General features: G+C 42.5%; 2 protein-coding genes across 3 annotated transcripts; both read left to right on the forward strand.

The window, feature by feature from the left end:
* The first annotated feature begins 2591 nt into the window (after positions 1-2591).
* On the forward strand, positions 2592-11447 carry LOC306937549 (NADH dehydrogenase [ubiquinone] 1 beta subcomplex subunit 10-like). Its single transcript, XM_079521387.1, has 4 exons — positions 2592-2860; positions 4846-4984; positions 8655-8794; positions 11275-11447. Exons 1-4 carry the CDS (start codon positions 2713-2715, stop codon positions 11367-11369), a joined length of 522 nt encoding a protein of 173 aa, XP_079377513.1. The 5' UTR covers positions 2592-2712; the 3' UTR covers positions 11370-11447.
* Positions 11448-13595: 2148 nt separating this feature from the next.
* Positions 13596-17496, forward strand: rps2 (ribosomal protein S2). Of its 2 annotated transcripts, none has more exons than XM_079521376.1 (7): positions 13596-13714; positions 14037-14174; positions 14692-14781; positions 15839-15946; positions 16149-16482; positions 16919-17010; positions 17374-17496. In XM_079521376.1, exons 2-7 carry the CDS (start codon positions 14040-14042, stop codon positions 17449-17451), a joined length of 837 nt encoding a protein of 278 aa, XP_079377502.1. In that variant the 5' UTR covers positions 13596-13714; positions 14037-14039; the 3' UTR covers positions 17452-17496. The 2 variants fall into 2 exon arrangements, with proteins under 2 accessions (XP_079377502.1, XP_079377503.1); XM_079521377.1 differs by having other exon boundaries at positions 13679-13696.
* The last annotated feature ends 1909 nt before the right edge of the window (positions 17497-19405 follow it).

Here is a 19405-nt window from a genome sequence, read left to right on the forward strand (position 1 = left end):
GGGGGTTGCAGGGGGTCCCCAGTGAAATTAGGAACAGTTAGCAAGCTAGGCACCAACCTGCTCATCGTGAGCCGTTTGGGGTTAATAAGCGCCTTGCTCAAGGACACTTTGACACTAACACGAGTGTAACTAACGAGCAGTGAACTGAACTGGGAACCTTCCAATTCACTAGCAGCTGCTCTACTGAATCACAGCAGTTTTGCCGGCGGCTATAGACACTATCTCAATGAGAGAATGGTTTCATTCTCTCCACTGTAACCAATATCTTCCCACCCGCATAAACAGTATAGAATGATGTTCTAAATCTATTATAACAAGACAAATGTTATCTCTTATTGTAGGTCAATGACACATAATTGTTTCACACGTAGGATTTTCAGTCTAATGGTCCTTATTCACATGAGCATGGCGCACAGACTCCTTGTGAATTGCGGGGACCATACTCCTATTTTACCGCTGTTTCGGCGCTGGCGCTGTAGTGCCGAAATGATTTCGGCTAGTCAGAAATTTTCAGTAGCACCGAAGAGCCGACTTTAGGACGTCACATTGTAGGCTCTACAGAGCCGAACCGACTTTTATTCGCCTCTAAAATAGGAGTATGAATCATGCCTTAGTCTCCCTTCTCTCTGATCATATTTCCGATGTCTCTCTACACTAAAAGCTCAAATTTATATTTGAAATCCCCTCAAGGTTGTCCCTGAGATATTTACATTCACGGTGTTGGGACGAACGTCATAGGCCTATATACGGATGTACAGACAGCCAGCACAAAAACATGATGGCATTGTTGTATGAAAAGGAGAGAAAAAATAATCCCGCACACTGTCTTCACTTGAGTTTAGATTTATTGAGCAACGATTCGGTCGTCAGACCTTCATCAGGCATGACGACCGAAATGACCGAAACGTTGCTCAATAAATCTAACTCAAGTGAAGACAGTGTGTGGGATTCTTTGTTCTCTACTTCTCAGTTCCAGTTATCCGACGCACCTGTCCATTGTATAGTGTGCAGAAGGACTTTTTCTTATAATGTATATGAAAAGGAAAATACAATAGAGCACATGGTGGACCCTATTGTAAACAAGTGTAATGCTTTATGGTGTCGTCTAGTTTTTGTATGGAGTCGTGCTTGAAATGTACTGTAATTCTCCAAACAATCAATCTTCAATCCACTAACTAAACGCCAGGTGCTGTACCGAGGTAAATAATAGAAAAGAAAATATGGTCTGCACACTGGAATAAGCTCCAAAGCTTCAAAATGTATTTAAAGTAGGCCTACATTACACCATAGTTGACATGACGTTTTCGAGCCTCACGGCTCTTCATCAGACCACTGATGAAGAGCAGCGAGGCTCATTTTAAATGCGTGGATATTAGAACATTCTAATGTTGTTTTTGGAGACCTCCATCTGGAAGCCTTGGATAAACTGAGAGTTTAAACACTTGCAGTAACATGTATCATATCATGGTTTAGGACTTTTTGGGTTCTTTTATTGACATGAATGAATAAGCCCATTACTGACAAAGTGCAAAGTTAATAACTGTTATTAACTTTGCACTTTTTGGGGGCCCCTGAGCTTGACCCTCCGTGTGACAGCAACTTCGTCGTGCAGAGGCTCAAGCTCAGGGCCCCCCCCTAGCTCAGGGGCCCCTGGGCCTGGGCCCAACAGGCCCATTGGATAATCCTCCCCTGGGTCCCCCCCAGGGCCCAGATCCCATTTTGAAAACTATAGCACATGAAGTAAATAAAACCAGCTGCAGGCAGCATTACATTTCAATGCCGATATACTTATGTACTTTTTGCTCAAGTAAAACTTACTGAATACGGGACTTTTACTTGTAACAGAATATTGCCTCATTGCATTGTTGCACATGTTATTAATATATATCCACCGGTTGTGAACCGGTTCAGTTCTTTTTGGTTCTTAGTCCATGAGCCAGAGCTCCAAAATTGGAACGTTAATTATGAATTGAGTGTGCAAAACCATACCTATATATTAAATTGTTATCACCATGAAACTTCCACTATTAACATAGAACAAGAACAGGAAGTAACAAAATAAGACGAACAAAATAAAGAAAATAAGAAACTTCAAACTAAAGAAATGATTGAAGAACCAAGTGTCACTGACACTTACAGCTACTACTGTGGAAGGCCAGGTTATTAATTTACTTATATTGATCCTATAATCAATTTGGTTTTGCCCACTCAATTCATAAGGTCTGTCACTCTGTCTGTCTCTCATGAACTAATAACTGGTTCCGAACTGAACCGGTTCCCAACCTTCTGTGTGACTTTCCTGTCGTCATGCAGTCTGAGAAGTATAAGGTTATTTTCAAACAGTCTAACCGCGCCATCTCCTGGCAGTCCACGGCGCTACAACAATTTACCCGGCGCTGAACTTTTACCTTTGAACTTGAAGCCAAGGAAAAGCAGAAAGAAGGAAAAAAAAGACTGTAAAACAATTAAAATCAAATATATATTTGTGAAACCGTTCACAGACCGTTCACATTGTAAATACTTCATTATTATAACGCATAAAATAAGAAAGTGGATTGGGTTTCTTTGACCTTCCTCCGCCATGTTTAGTCTTCCTCCTCTGCGCATGCGCTAACCTCCAAAGGAGAGCGGAAGGAGGACGAGGTCGTTGCAGGATTTGTGTGTCTTTATTTCATCCAAAAATATAACATTTATAAAACAAAAAGGGTGAAAATGCCGTCGGACTATGATAAGGACGCCTACCCGGAGCCTCCTCGCCAGACGCCGGTCGTAGAGAAAAAGACAGGACTGCCAAACCCGGCCGATATTGTGTCCAAACTATTCTACTACTCTGTGGATCTGCCTGTCACCACGTTCAGAGGTAAATAACACCGCATTTAGTCAGGTTTATAGTTACAACTCTTGAGAGTACAACAATTATAAGCCCATGTCGGTTACTAAACTAGTATCAATCATTTTTAGCTTGTGACCACCTTAGCTCTGGTCCTAGCTCCTTTCGGAACCCTACGTTAAAGTTTCTGACATTTTGATGACTACGTGGTAGGTCCAAAGGAGCTCAACCCGGGGGGTCCGGAGACGGGCTACTCTGGTCCATAGTCATAGTGTTATTCAGACTCCTTCTCTAATGCTATAATGGCCCAGAGCTGTGGACCCCCTTAGCCATTGGTTCACATGACGCTCGTACTACAGTCATGTTTCAGGGCTTGGGACCCCCTGAAGAACCCACGTTGAGAGCCATGGTGATATCATACGTTGTCCATCTGTCATGCATTATTATTAGACAGTATCAGTGATGATTCTTCTATCGTTTTCACTGACATTACTGAGCCAGTGAGTGGTACGAATGTAAACACGGACCGGTTGTAGGGTTACAGTGTTACAGTGTTACAGTGTAACCCTACCACTATAGTACCCTACCACCAAACACTTGATTGATTGATTGATTGAAATATTTATTAACAGTTTGCAGAATTACAGTACATTTCAAGCACAAACTCAATACAAAGGCTGTTAACTGTGAGTGGACGACCCAATTAAGCATTACACTTGTTTACAAGAGGGTCCACCATGTTCAATTCATCAAAACATTTAGAGACGTACAAATAGACACTTCTATATAGACAAAGAACAGAACAGGAATTCATCATAATGGAGGTAAAAAGGGAAAATAAACATATACAGTGAGGGAAAAAGGGGGTGGGGGGATTCAGATTTTACAGGGGCCAGTTTCGAATTGCAGCCATCCGTAGGTGCCCTTTGAGAGCGGTTTTGAAGGAGTCAAGGGATTTGCATGTCTTAATGACTGTTGGTAGGGCGTTCCACATTTTGGTGGCAAAGGAGCGAAAATAATTTAGTCCCTTGTTTGTGCCGAATCTGGGTTGTACATGGTTCGTTGCACTCCCTCTGGTGTTGTGGGTGTGGACTTCGTTAACATTAAGGAAGTATCTAGACAGGTACACTAATAACAAAACATTGAGTATTTTAATCATCCTTGACAGAAGGACTATATAACACTACTAGACAAATGAAAGGTTGTGAATTGTTGTTTTGGCTGTGATGGGTAGAGTAAAACAGATCTGTATTTTGATTCATGATTTCCATCTACAAATCAATCTGTAATAATACAAACAAACAAAATCCCCTGTTGCAGTGTTTGTGAACATTAGTAGCTGACAGGAAATAAACTTGGATCCAACTTGATGCTTAGCAAGTTGGGCAAAAAGCATTTTATTGTACACTGACAACTGGGTCCTGATTTGCTGGACGAACTGACCAGGTCTACAATTTGAATGTATTGGTTTAAAAAAAAGTTCCTGATTTGCTGGACGATGTAGATCAGTTGTTATCACACATGTATGTGTCAAGGACCCCTATATATATATTCGTGGCCACAGCATGGAGGCCATTTGGAAATATATTGTGCCAGACATAAGAATCTAACAACAAACATACGTTTGTTTTTAGATTAGATTTAGTATGTAATTTGACAACTGTCTGTACTGTAGAAAGAGTGAAACCTATAAAAGTTCTTCTTAGTTCTTACAGAATCATTATAGGCATAAATCTTTAAACAAAAATAATAATAATCTATTTTAACTATTTCTTTTACAAAGTATAAAACGGTCCATACGTGGTTAAACTGATATTGATTTTGTTGGGGACCGCTGAAAGGACGCCCTGGCCCCAATGTGGGGTGTAATCTAGAGCATTGAATGTTATAACTCTGACAAGAAGACACAAGCATTGACGGGCCAAAGTAAAGGCCTGCTATAGCATGAACTGAGCTAATGTAGCCCTTCCTATCACTTATAACCATGCTGTGTCATCTACACCTGCTCCATCCAGATGCTGTGGAGAAGATCCAGGGTGGCAACAAGTCCGCCTACTACCACCAGAAGTTCCGTCGTGTTCCTGACCTGACCGACTGCCAGGAGGGGGATTTCCTCTGCCAATACGAGGCTGAGATGCAGTGGAGGAGAGACTAGTAAGTAGATTTGCTACTGCTACTATGAGGCCATTGATATTGATATTGAGGTATTGGTTAACCCATTTTGGGGGCGGGAACCCCTTTTGGTGTTTCAAGCGTCATGTTATACTTTAGCTATTGAAAAATAGCAGATCTACAAGCTCATAGCGCGGCACCGAGTGCCGCGCTACGAGCTTGTAGGTCTGCTATTTTTGAAAAATATTATATATTTCAGAGCGAACATTTTTAACAAAAATATTTGCTTCTGGGGGGTCCCTGGAACTACATATTTTGAGATGGGGGTCCGTGGCCCAATAGAGACAATTCTGGGGGTCCTTGACATGAAAAAGGTTGAGCACCACTGACATAGAAACATTTCAGAGAAATGGGTTAAAAAAATATATATATATATATTGTGATTGCACTCTGTGACACTGCACTGTATGCATGATGACACAGCATGCTTCATCATCACAGAGCAAACGGTGATTTCCAGATTTGATTTAATACTTTATTAGTGAGAAATGTAAACGGCACGTGCCGTCGTGGTACAGTCGGACATTAAGGTTAAAAGCATAGTGCCGGGGACTTCTATTGTGGAAATGAAATGAAATGAAATGATTACTATATTTACCCAGAGTATCTGGGCTAAGCTCAAGAACTTGTTTCCAGCCAGGCCCTGCTCATAGAACATTTCATCGTAGTGGTTCAATGCCTTGTTCAAGGGCACTTCAGCGGTGGTAATTTTAACGTGTCGGACCGCTGATTCGAACTGGCGACCTTCCGGTATCAAGACCGCTCCGCAATCCGTTCGGCCACCGCTATCATTATATTCAATTCATGATCAACAATCAACATGGCATAAACATTAACACAATAGTACACTGAACAATAGTATGTGCAAAGGAGAAAAGGGAAATCTGGCGGCACTGAATGACACCTCCCTTTGATGGGAATTTGCATTTGCCTCCCCCTTGTGGTCTCCTGATAGATGATTTTTTTCCCCTGACCAATTTAGAAAGAAACCAGTGCTTCACATCTCTTTTATTTTAATGGATGGCGTGTCTACATTTTGCATTCTACATTTTGGTGGCAGAGTAGTAGGAGGAGAATCTTGCACGTTTGTTCTTCATGTGGGTACTAGTTACTAACCTGACTCCGCCAGATGGGGCAGCAGAGAGTACACTGGGTTCCCCCCTCCTGCTCCCATCTGGGAGCACTGTGTATGCCTTGATCCCGCCTCTAGCTGCCGCTGATTGGCCAGGCCGTTTTGTGGCCTGGGCATCAAGTCTGCCTGAGAGTTCCCAGATGGGAGCAGGAGGGGGGAACCCAGTGTACTCTCTGCTGCCCCATCTGGCGGAGTCAGGTTAGGTAGTTACCAGATCATGGTCGCTCCCTCTGGTGGTGTTGCGGCTGTGCGTTTTACTCACTTTGCAGAGTTGTTCAGGTATGAGGGTATTGAGGTCCCTTTGATTATCTTGAGAGAGGTGAACCTAAACATGCGTGTATACTCTTAACCCATTCTGGGCGGGAACCCCTTTTGGTGTTTTAAAGCATTGCGTTATACTTTAGCTATTGAAAAATAGCAGATCTACAAGCTCACGAACTTGTAGGTCTGCTATTTTTGAAAAGTCGTGAAAATGTGCCTCATATCTTTGAATATATATTATTACAGAGTGAACATTTTAACTCAAATCTTTGCTTCTGGGGAGGTCCCTGGAACAACATATTTTCAGATGGGGGGGTGGAGGCCAATTTCATATCATTTTTGGGGTCCTTGACGTGAAATATTGAGCACCACTGAGACAGAAACATAAGGTTTTTCAGAAAACTGTCAGGCCTAAATGGATTAAGGAATCGAAAATAAAGTACCCTGATTTCTTTGCTTTTTTTTTTACATCCTCCCTCTCCTGATTTATTACCTTTTTTTTTTTTGTAGTGCTCGGATCACCCCTCTTCTTTTCTTGTTCTGTAGTCTTGTTGATCCCGTTGAAGCAGGGACGAAATGTTCTTATAACCGGTGAAGACACCACACACAGCAGTTTGTCACAGGAACATGCGATTAGGGATATTTGGCTCTTCAAAGTAAGTGTTACGCACTATAAAACCCTGGCAGTACACGATCGAGGGATTAATTAATGCTAGCGGTAAATGGGTTAAAAAGTGCGAGATCAGAGTACATGACATGAACCCTAGTCCACTGACGACAGGGCAAATGGATAAGTGAATTTACAATATGGCCAGTTAGCAGACGCTCTCTATCCAGAGTGACTTACAGTAAGCACAGTAAACACTGTCAAATGCAGAGAGACAGTGTAGTGCCTTAGTAAATTGTATCATACTGTGTACAAGAACCTACACCTTCTAAACAGTATAATATTAAAAAATATATATAACCCATTTTGACCTATTGGGCTATCATTATATTCAATTCATGATCAACAATCAACATAGCATAAACATTAACACAATAGTACACTGAACAATATTATGTGCAAAGGAGAAAAAGGAAATATGGCGGCACTGAATGACACCTCCCTTTGATGGGAGTTTGCATTTGCCTCCCCCTTGTGGTCTCCTGATAGATGATTTTTTTTCCCTGGCCAATTTAGAAAGAAACCAGTGCTTCAAACATCTCTTTTATTTGAATGGATGGTGTCAGCCTGTCGGGGCATTCTACATTTTGGTGGCAGAGTAGTAGGAGGAGAATCTTGCACGTTTGTTCTTCATGTGGGTAGTTACTAACCTGACTCTGCCAGATGGGGCAGCAGAGAGTACACTGGGTTCCCCCCTCCTGCTCCCATCTGGGAGCACTATGTATGCCTTGATCCCGCCTCTAGCTGCCGCTGATTGGCCAGGCCGTTTTGTGGCCTGGGCATCATGTCTGCCTGAGAGTTCCCAGATGGGAGCAGGAGGGGGGAACCCAGTGTACTCTCTGCTGCCCCATCTGGCGGAGTCAGGTTAGGTAGTTACCAGATCATGGTCGCTCCCTCTGGTGGTGTTGCGGCTGTGCGTTTTACTCACTTTGCAGAGTTGTTCAGGTATGAGGGTATTGAGGTCCCTTTGATTATCTTGAGAGAGGTGAACCTAAACATGCGTGTATACTCTTAACCCATTCTGGGCGGGGACCCCTTTTGGTGTTTTAAAGCATTGCGTTATACTTTAGCTATTGAAAAATAGCAGATCTACAAGCTCATAGCGCGGCACCGAGTGCCGCGCTACGAACTTGTAGGTCTGCTATTTTTGAAAAATCGTGAAAATGTGCCTCATATCATATATATTATTACAAAGTGAATATTTTAACTCAAATCTTTGCTTCTGGGGAGGTCCCTGGAACAACATATTTTCAGATGGGGGGTGGAGGCCAATTTCATATCATTTTTGGGGTCCTTGACGTGAAACATTGAGCACCACTGATACAGAAACATAAGGTTTTTCAGATTTTTTTTTCAGGATTTTGAAGATTTTTTTTAAATTTCGACGTCAGGCCTTAAATGGATTAAGGAATCGAAAATAAAGTACCCTGATTTTTTGCTTTTTTTTTACATCCTCCCTCTCCTGATTTATTACCTTTTTTTTGTAGTGCTCGGATCACCCCTCTTCTTTTCTTGTTCTGTAGTCTTGTTGATCCCTTGGAAGCACCTTTTGTACCTCCACTGAGCACCTTGTTGATTTGTTTGTTACTCAGCAAGGTGGACCAGGAGATTGTGAAGACGGTCCAGGACCGTATGAGAGCCTGTCAGCAGAGAGAGGGTCACAGTTATCGGCAGAACTGTACAAAGGAGCTCCAGCTGTTCGAAGACACCACCAAGGCCTACAATTCACGATGTAAGTATTCTGTGCGTGCGTGTGCGCGCGCTGGCCGTGCCATTATAGAGCGTCGCAGTCCCGCCCCCTCGAGAGACCCGGAAAAGAAATCCCCGTTCATTTTCCTCATAGACTTTTCAGAAAGTATTTATTTAAAGATGTTTACGCCGCGGACAAAGCCAACTCTTGTCGTGACAAATCATGACAACAAACAAAATTTTTCGGGGCTGAACAAATAATTAGAAGAAGAAAACACTTTTTTTTGTTTTTCTTCTTTGTAATTATTTGTTTGGTCCAAAATATTGTGTTTGTTCTGTTGTCATGATTTGTCACGACAAGAGTTGGCTTTGTACGACGCTTATAAGGTCTTTAAATAAATACGCTTTGAAATGTCTATGGGAAAAATGCATTGGGAACTATTTCCTGGGCCTGGTGTCGTCATGAAAGGGGGCGGGACTGCGGCGCTCTATAGGCAAAGAACCAATCGTGATGAAATCCTTAAAAAAAAAAGGCAAACCTTTATATCTGATGGTTATATCTGATTCCCTGATGAAGGCTGAACCGCCAAAACGTTGGATTCATTTGTCTTAACCTGCTACGTCCTAATAAAATATTGGCACTCTGGCTATTGGCGTGTGCAGCCACCTTCTTGTTTTTTCAAGATTTCCTCTGCAAACCTATTCTCTACTATTCCAAAGATATAACAGTTTATATTATAAACATAGTTTATATAGAATTTAAATACCGTATGCGATATTACACTGACGACATGTATTGTTTTCTTAAATTCCTTAAAAAAAAGAAGTGGCTGTCACAGATGCTTTTATTCAGATCAACTTAACCCATTCTGGAAAGGAACCCCTTTTGGTGTTTTAACTAAGCATTATGTTATACTTTAGCTATTGAAAAATAGCAGATCTACAAGCTCGGTGGCGCGCTACGAGCTTGTAGGTCTGCTATTTTTGAAAAATCGTAAAAATACGGCACAAATCTTTGAATATATATTCTTTCAGAGCGAACGTTTTTTTTTATTTCGACGTCGGGCCTAAAATAAGTGGCTGTCACAGATGCTTTTATTTATATCAACTTAACCGTCCTGCCGCCGGGCACGAGGAAAACGAGAACCTACTCTTTCTAACTGCTCCGCCAATTTTTCGTGTTCGAATTGTTTAATCGCTTTTTGATCGGTTTCGATGGCTAGCTGATTTTTGCTACCGCAAACAATACTCTGGGACACAAAACACACAATGGCCGCAGCCATTTTGAAGATGCGCGCGCATCCACTTCCATTCTAAGCCCTGCATTCAAAGCCCTGTATCTCAGAAACGACATTGAGGGGCAGTTTCTGGCCCAGACAAGCGTTTTCAACGGCCTGTAGCAGGCGCTGTGATACTCGCGGTCGGCTTTATCCACCATCGACCGAGAGAACAACAACCGGTGAAGACACCACACACAGCAGTTTGTCACAGGAACATGCGATTAGGGATATTTGGCTCTTCAAAGTAAGTGTTACGCACTATAAAACCCTGGCAGTACACGATCGAGGGATTAATTAATGCTAGCGGTAAATGGGTTAAAAAGTGCGAGATCAGAGTACATGACATGAACCCTAGTCCACTGACGACAGGGCAAATGGAAAAGTCAATTTACAATATGGCCAGTTAGCAGACGCTCTCTATCCAGAGCGACTTACAGTAAGCACGGTAAACACTGTCAAATGCAGAGAGACAGTGTAGTGCCTTAGTAAATTGGATCATACTGTGTACAAGAACCTACACCTTCTAAACAGTATAATATTAAAAAAATATATGTAGCGCCTAAAGCCCATTATTAGGCGGTACTGGTTGCCAACAGCCAGGATTGAAGTTATGACGTGTGCTCCAGGAAAGTGATGTCCATTCAGTTGAAGTATATTTATTAGCTGCCAAAGCCCTATACTTTTACATATAAATAAACATACAAGTCAAAAGAATATACCGGTAGACAATGAGCCCTCCAAACACAGTCTAAAAACTGTTTGCCTTTGCATGTCAGCAACACCTGCACCTGATTAGGGCCAGGGTTAAATACCCCTCCCTGTAACCATGGCAACCAAGGCCTTGATTGGCAAGTCCTTCAATGACAGCACAGAATAGATGCATGGCTCAAATGGCTCTTACAATATATATAATCTGTGCACAAACTATAGGATGCCAGGTCAACAAATGAACGTGGCATCTGTCTAAATGTTCACCTTTGCATAAGACTGCATGGGAAATATGTAAGTGCTACAACACGACGTACTTAACTGTATGTCTAGTGTAACTACTAGCATCTATTGAAATACAGTATAGTAGATGTATGAAGTAGTCAGTAGTAAATAAGGAGTGGAATCTGAAGAGGTGAGTTTTCAGACAGTGAGTGACAGGACGGTGAGTCTTGTCCTCAGTCCTGACTGTGCAGAAGGGAATAAGAAGAATTCACCCCTCTCATTCAACATGTTGATGTTCATGTGCTTGCAGATGCTGACCTGGGAGCATACGCAAGTGGAAGGAAATGTCTGATGAAGCAAAAGGAGAGAATGATCGAGGCGGCAGCCAAGGCTCAAACGGCCTAATAAACTGATTTCATGTTCTGAAGCTTTTCCCTTCTTGTATTTAATGTACTACTGTAAAATAAATCTTTATGGGACAAATGGTGTGCTGCTGTGTTCATTTATTGTACATCCAGTGTTGATGATCTAATGAATGCTTTTTCTTCAAGTAAGATATCCGTACAGTGGCCTTAAACCTGGTAACCTAATAATTATTATTATTATAAATAATATATATGATTTTAGCGCTTTTCTAGGTACCCAAAGTCGCTTTACAGAACAGAAGTAAACTAGAAAAAGTGCCCTTCTGGGCACAGGTCTCCACCAGGAGGATAGGACTGTGTGAGATGTTTGGCAACATGTTTAGGAGTAATATAAACATGTTTGCCTTTGATGGCAATTGGATGATTTGAGGCATTTTGTTCCAAAAATGTGTTTTGCAAAAATCAACCTGTTGGTGGCGCTATAACAGGCCAATGTGAAAAGGGTGGGATATATTCCTCAGCCTAGTAGGAAAATGTGTGAAAGATTTCACGTAAATTGCATGCTGCGTTCATGATTTGAGGCTTTTGTTCAAAACGGGGCAATCTTGCAAACTGTGAAAGCCAATTATAGCCAATTAGGATGGAATATGAAATATGGGACAGATCCGACTTGAGCACATGACCATAGAGATACTCTGTAACGATTTGTGAGATTTTTGGACAGAATCTGGAGGAGTAATATCAAAAAATGTGTTTTACAAAAGTCGGCCTCCTGGTGGCGCTATAAAAGGCAGATGCGGAAAATGCAGGTCAAAGGTTTGTCCTTGGCCTCTAGGGAGTGTGCATGCAACGTTTCACGCAGATCGGTGCAGTTTTAGGTAAAACATGTGAAAAGCTGCCTCATGGTGGCGCTATAACAGGCCGTTCTGGAAAATGTGGGGCAGAGGTTCATCGTTGGCATCCAGGGAGTGTGTGTGCAAAGTTTGGCATCGACCGGGTTAACGGTGCCAGAGATTAGCTGGTAACGGACGGACGGAAGGACACACGGACACACGGATGGACACACACACACACGGACGGAGTGCAAAACATACTCTCTCCCCATGCCTTCGGCCTGGTGGAGACAAAAAAACAAAAGTGGACAAAAAAAATCTATGTTTTTTTTGAAGATTATTAGTCATAGCCGGGGATTATAAACCTCTTTACATAACAAATGTCACCATATTTTAGGGATTATGCAGACGATGTCAAGTCTGACATCCTTGAAGCTTTCTTTGTCATGGACAAATACATTTTTACTCCCAGCTTTGTTTTTCAGGGAGGGAGGGAGAGGTGGCTTCAACAACTTAAGGGCTCGTACGCATGGTAGGACTTTTAAAGTAATCTGGGAGTCATCAGATGGTTAATATTGAGTACCCTAGGGCAGTGGTTCCCAAAGTAGTGTCCGGGGACCCAGGGTCCCCAGCTAAATGATAGTTAGGAACCAAAATGGACCCTTATGGGGCTGTAACTCAGATAGTGTACAAATGGTTCCATTTGTACACTCGGAGTTAAATTTACATTGATTTTACTATAGAGATAGAAATTCCATTAAATGGGGGCCTGTAGACTCTGCATGTCAAACTGGGGGTCCTTGAAATTAAGATGTTTGAGAATCACTGCTAGAGCCACACAACTCTTCTCTTATTGGGGTCCCTGACTCCCTGGCATAACTTTTTCAAATGGAGGTCTGCGGGCTAATAAATGTCAATGTGGGCGTCCTTGACATGAAAAAGTTTGAGAACCACCCTAGGGTTCTATACTGGGGGTGAGGAATACAACTATGATGACGATCATTTTAACCACTTTATACATTAAATGTTGGCTATTCAAGCATATCAGATATACAAGCTCAAGCGCACCACTTCTGCTATTTTTGAAAACATTTTGAATAAAAAGAAAAGCACGTCTAGCACAAACCTGCAAAACATTTTCAGATGGGGGGGGGGGGGGTGCTGCGGCCAATTAAATTTATAAATCAATCTGTGGGTCATTGGCACAAACATGTACGGTGGTATTTCTGTGGGAAGTAGCCTAGTTAATTTCTTTCTACTGAATCTATCCTGTGGTTTCATACATACAAATTGTGCTTATGAAAATTTGAATGTAGACAAGGATAAGAAAATGGTGGGGGAGAGAATATAGCAGCAATCTATTGATCAAACTGAGCACTGCAGCAATTAAACATGACCAGCAGAGGGCGCAATTCTACCAGAGTTCTCCCAACTCCATGTCCGGTCTGCTCGAGAAGGAAGTATCGCGATAACACACTGGTATAAAAGCCCACCGGAACTGGTCATCGGTCTTCTTCCTATTCTTACACATCACGTAAGTCGTGTGTGCTGGGTATGTACAGAGCTGTCACTTCCATACAATCCTCTAATTATCTACTCAATCCGTCCATTAAACGCATGGAAATTGTTAAATAAGTTATCATTGAACCTTTTAGAACCATTGGGTCCCGTTATTAATTGACTTTGATCGGATAATGTTAAATTAACATGGCCAATAGCCAAAAACATGGCGGTGATGCTCGTGTGCATTGTGAACAGAACACTCAACATGCTTAATGCGCAACTGCGCATATAATGACAGAAATACTTTGAATTAAAGCCGTTTAAAAGTCCGGCCTTGTTGTGAATTGTACCATGTTGTTGTGTGCCAACAGCAAATGGCGGACAACGCCGGTGATAGAGGAGGTTTCCGTGGAGGTTTCGGCGGCGGGGGCCGTGGTCGCGGCCGTGGACGCGGCAGAGGCCGCGGCAGGGGCCGTGGAGCCCGGGGCGGCAAGTCCGAGGACAAGGAGGTGAGTTATACATTAAGAAAACGATAGTAGGAGCCATACAATGTATGTACGTTTACAGAAAACATTGTGGGTAATTTATTTTGGTACGCTAGAACTAGAAGACTTCTCTAGGGCCAGTTGCAAATGGCAGACAGGTTATTTTATGGCTGTTTTGAAGGGAGCTTAGGGTAGTCCTACTTTTTGACGGGTGATGGTTGGGCTTTCCACCTTTTGACGGCGTTACAGTAGAATAATAATGAATGCAGCCCCATATTTGTGCTTGTGTTGAGCATTTGCGAGGATGTTAATCATGCTTGTGCTAAAATTATAAGAAATTGAGTCTGAACTGTCAAATGGCATGATGACAGATCCACAAACTCGCTGCCAGGCGTTGTGAGCTTGTAGCTTGGCCATTTTTGTAGTTATTGAAATGGGGGGAGCTTCCAGTGACTAAATGTGACCACATATTGCCAATTTGCCATGTTATAAAGGAACACTTAACTGTTTAAATTAAATATGCATTTTGTCACCTCCTCAGTGGGTTCCAGTCACCAAACTGGGCCGCCTTGTCAAGGACATGAAGATCAAGTCCCTGGAGGAGATTTACCTGTACTCTCTGCCTATCAAGGTAAACAGTGGTCACTTTATTTTAACCATTACATTGGTCAAGAGGGTATTTTGATTAGTTTTTCACTGGACAGTAAATTCTGGACTAAATGACCAAATTGTGTCTTACTCTTAACAATAAATATGTTCTTGGTTTGCTGTCTAGAGATGGAAGGTCTTTAAGTTTTAACTTTGACACAATTTGACACTTTGACACAATTCTCCTGCTCTGCCCAGCTTCACCTGCACAGTGGAGATGCTGACTTACGAAGGAGAGACAGTAATGAGTATATTTAATGCACGGCAGAATGGCCTTGCCTAGTGGTCTCTTCTGTTCCCCTTTTCTGTACTCTACACGTACACAACTTCTAGCCCCTCTCGGAACCCTCGTAAAAGGTTTCTGACATTTGGATGTTTACCTTTTACGGAGGGTTCCTTCTCAGTTGTCGCCCGCAACATGGCGATTCTGGGATACACACGGACTTGGCCTCGCATATGTCCTTGCTGCGCTATTTGAGTGATGGTTATATGTCTCTAAAGAAGCATATCAGCAATAGGAGACAACAAAACCTCAGCGAATGGTGCAGAAGCCGTTAAGTATTTTTATTGTTAGACCGTTTTGGCAGCTCTGAAAAACATCCTGCATGTATGCCAATCAGAGGCAGTAACTAGGACGTGCAGCTAGCCAGGGAGGCGGGACATTTCAGAGAATTTCAGAGCTGCCAAAACGGTCTAACAAAGATTAAAAAATACTTAACGGCTTCTTCACCGTTCGCTGAGGTTTCCGTTGTCTCCTATTGCTGATATATGCTTCTTTAGAGACGTATAACCATCACTCAAATAGCGCAGGAAGGACATATGCGAGGCCAAGTCCGTGTGTATCCCAGAATCGCCATGTTGCGGGCGACAACTGAGAAGGGACCCTCCGTAAAAGGTAAACATCCAAATGTCAGAAACCTTTTACGAGGGTTCCGAGAGGGGCTACACAACTTCGTACCATTAGTAGGAAGTTAGGATCACACTCGGTCTTGTAGGGCTTTAAGTTTTAACTTTGACACTTTTGTGACATTTGTTTCCAGGAGTCTGAGATCATAGACTTCTTCCTGGGCTCTGCCCTGAAGGATGAGGTCTTGAAGATCATGCCTGTCCAGAAGCAGACCAGGGCCGGACAGCGCACCAGGTTCAAGGTGAGCCGTTAATGCTTCTATTTATGCTGCACTGTTGTAAAACTGTCGTGCGCTGAAAATGGCGGATCTACAAGCTCTCGACGCATTGTGAATGCCATGCGTCGTGAGCTTGTAGATCGGCTATTTTCAGTGCAAGTCACAACAATTAAGTCTTCATCTGATTGGCTTCGTAAACCATACTGATATCGTGTGTCTTTTGCAGGCCTTTGTCGCCATCGGTGACTACAACGGTCACGTGGGCCTGGGCGTCAAGTGCTCCAAGGAAGTGGCAACCGCCATCCGCGGCGCCATCATCCTGGCCAAGCTGTCGATCGTGCCCGTCCGGCGAGGCTACTGGGGTAACAAGATCGGCAAGCCCCACACAGTGCCCTGCAAGGTGACGGGCCGCTGCGGCTCGGTCCTTGTGCGTCTGATCCCCGCCCCCCGTGGTACCGGCATCGTGTCGGCCCCCGTTCCCAAGAAACTGCTCATGATGGCCGGTATAGACGATTGCTACACATCCGCCAGGGGGTGCACTGCCACGCTGGGCAACTTTGGTGAGAATTACTTGATGGTCCAAGGATCACTTGAGATGTTTTTTTTAGGCGATATTGAACTGTAGCAGATCTGCAAGCTTAAAAAATGTGTTGCGAAGAGCTTGTGGATCTGCTGCCTTTGCTATGAGGTTTCCACCCGACATGATATTCACATGTCTTTAACAATTCAAGCATTGTAAACGCAAACCAATGTTTGTACACAATTCTCCTGCTCTGCCCAGCTTCACCTGTACAGTGGAGATGCTGACTTACGAAGGAGAGACAGTAACGAGTATATTTAATGCACGGCAGAATGGCCTTGCATAGTGGTCTCTTCTGTTCCCCTTTTCTGTACTCTACACAACTTTGTACCTTTAGTAGGAAGTTAGGATCCCACTCGGGAGCGCTTCACTGCTCTCGGCCCCGACCCTAACACTTGTTCTCCTGTCTCTTGCAGCCAAAGCAACCTTTGATGCGATCTCAAAGACTTACAGCTACCTGACCCCTGACCTGTGGAAGGAGACCATCTTCACCAAGTCTCCCTACCAGGTTGGTACAGTCCAGCGTTTCCTTCCCGTCAGGGCTCATACTGTCAATACATTCCTTAGCAATTCTATCAATCACAGAACATGCAAAATTATTCTGGTAGATTTTTATAATGGACAAAATCGAGGGAAAAAAAGCCTTCTACAGAACATAAATCTGAAACTTATGTTGTATGTGTAAAAAAAAAAAAAAAAAAAAAAAGTCTGAATGGGTACAAAGACTATTTTACACTGATCAATGTGCTCACAATGTGTTGCATAATGACATGAGCATCAAATGCATTTTAATATTTGATTACATGTTTTTTCCGATCATGTTAATGTGAGCTGGGATGATGGAACTGACTTTACGTTTATTGTTTCACAGGAGTTCACCGACCATCTGGCAAAGACCCACACAAGGGTGTCCGTGGCGAGGACTACACCTCCTGTCCCACCCTCCTAAAAATAATGTTTGTTTTTTTACAGAATAAAATGTTCTGAAACGCCACTGTAAACAAGTCTTGTGTGTGTTTCTTTTAATCATTTTATTTTGTGTACGCATCCATCATCTCTAGTCTCTACATGAAGCAGACATTCACATGGGATTTATAAATTGGAGGTAGCACTTTGAATTGGAAGTTGAGTCCTTGCAGTTCTAGGTTCCACAGATAAATATTGTGTAAAGTTTTAAACTGTCATGTTTGCCTCTTGGCCAATGTTAGATTTTCTTGATTACTTTTGATGCAGTAAGTGGTCCCATTTTTGAGGGATGCTAGGCTACCACCTGTGTGAATAATAGCCCTGATTTGGCTAGGCAAAGTACGTATTGAGGATTAAAAAGTGAAGTGAGTACGCAAATTGTGATTGGCCGGATTGAGATGTATTTTAAGAGTGCCCCTCACTTCACAGTTGTGATTTGTCTTTCAATTTGTAGTTATCAACTCTAGTCCATACATTTGAGAAATGTGCAGATACCCTGCCTATTTACATTAAAGCTGTATGTTAGTTTGTTAAATGAATCATCTGGGGACCTCCATGCAATTTGATAACACTGCTGTAGAAGAGTTGCAGTAAGGATGATGTGTATGTTGTGGAAGGTTGGATATTTGTAGTACATTTCCCTCCCCTGAGAATATGGTAGTCTGAGCCCCCCCCCCCAAAAAAATGGATAACATGCCATCACTGCATCAATTGCAATCAAACTAAACTGGTCAGTGGCCAAGTTGTAAAATAATAGACCTGCAAGTGAGCTTGTATATTGGCTATTTTCGCAATGATTTCTGGATCAAGAGTCAAAACAAATGCTTGTCGCATCAGGACTGAAAAGGTTGAGAACCTACATTGGGATGTTTAGGCCTTTAAGGCCAAGGGGAAATAACTGGTAAAATGTGAAAATGCTGTGATTTTGCAATGACAGTGAAACGAGCAGAGTACACTGCAATGTAATCAGAATGCTACTGATGTAGAGGGGATTAATCATGTAGTCTGTACTGTAAGAGGTGCTGCTATAATAAGCAACATTCCAAATAAGCCAGTGTAGATCTTTACATTTGGTACTTTTTCAAGTGAGTTACATTTTCATCCACTAGGTTAAACTGTGTTGTTTTTTTTTGCATCTTTTCAAATGTAACGTGTTAAATATATACTGTAGGAGTTCGCTCATCGGATGGAATTTGTATCCTGAGTCCAACCTGGTTTATGGACTGGGGAGACCCCTATTAACGAACACACACTAGCATTAGTTGCTATGAGAATACAGTATACAGCATTTGGCCAGTTGGACCATTAGTTGCCCGGTGTACTTTTAATCCTTTTAGCAGTATACCATGAAATGCATGATTTGTGCTAATTTTAGTCCTTTTATTTAATCATGCATTATTTTATCTTATTCTTCTTCTTGTAGCACTTTGAGATTTGCTTCAAATGTAAAGTGCGTTATAAATACAATTTATTATTATTATTAGCTATGTTTGTCAGTGAAATATCCCAGGTCCTCACTACAATGAATTATGCTGTACAGTGCGTACACTACTGTGTAGTACTGTATCATAATATGTTAAGAATATGAGGAAACAATGTGATCATTCCTTTATTCACCGAGGTGGCAAAGCAACATGACAACTTGTCACAAATTCAAACATTTCAATTTATATACCTGCCCACATTTTGGGGCAGCAGCTGTGGCCTAAGGGCTAGAGGAGCGCCATTGTTGCCGAAAGGTTGGTTAGGAAAAATCTGGGTTGGGAAGTGATTGTCATCACTCACCCAACACCGCTAAAGTGCCCTTGAGCAAGGCACTGAACCCCCAACTGCTCCAGTGGAGCTGCTTAGTGGCCAACAGTATAAGACTGTGGTTGTAGGCTACTGATGGTCAGCTCCCACGTTTTAATGTGTGTGTCTGTCTGTGTGTCTCTATG

This window comes from Electrona antarctica (genome assembly GCF_951216825.1).
Source record: "Electrona antarctica genome assembly, chromosome: 14".
In the NCBI taxonomy this organism is placed as follows: Eukaryota; Metazoa; Chordata; class Actinopteri; order Myctophiformes; family Myctophidae; genus Electrona; species Electrona antarctica.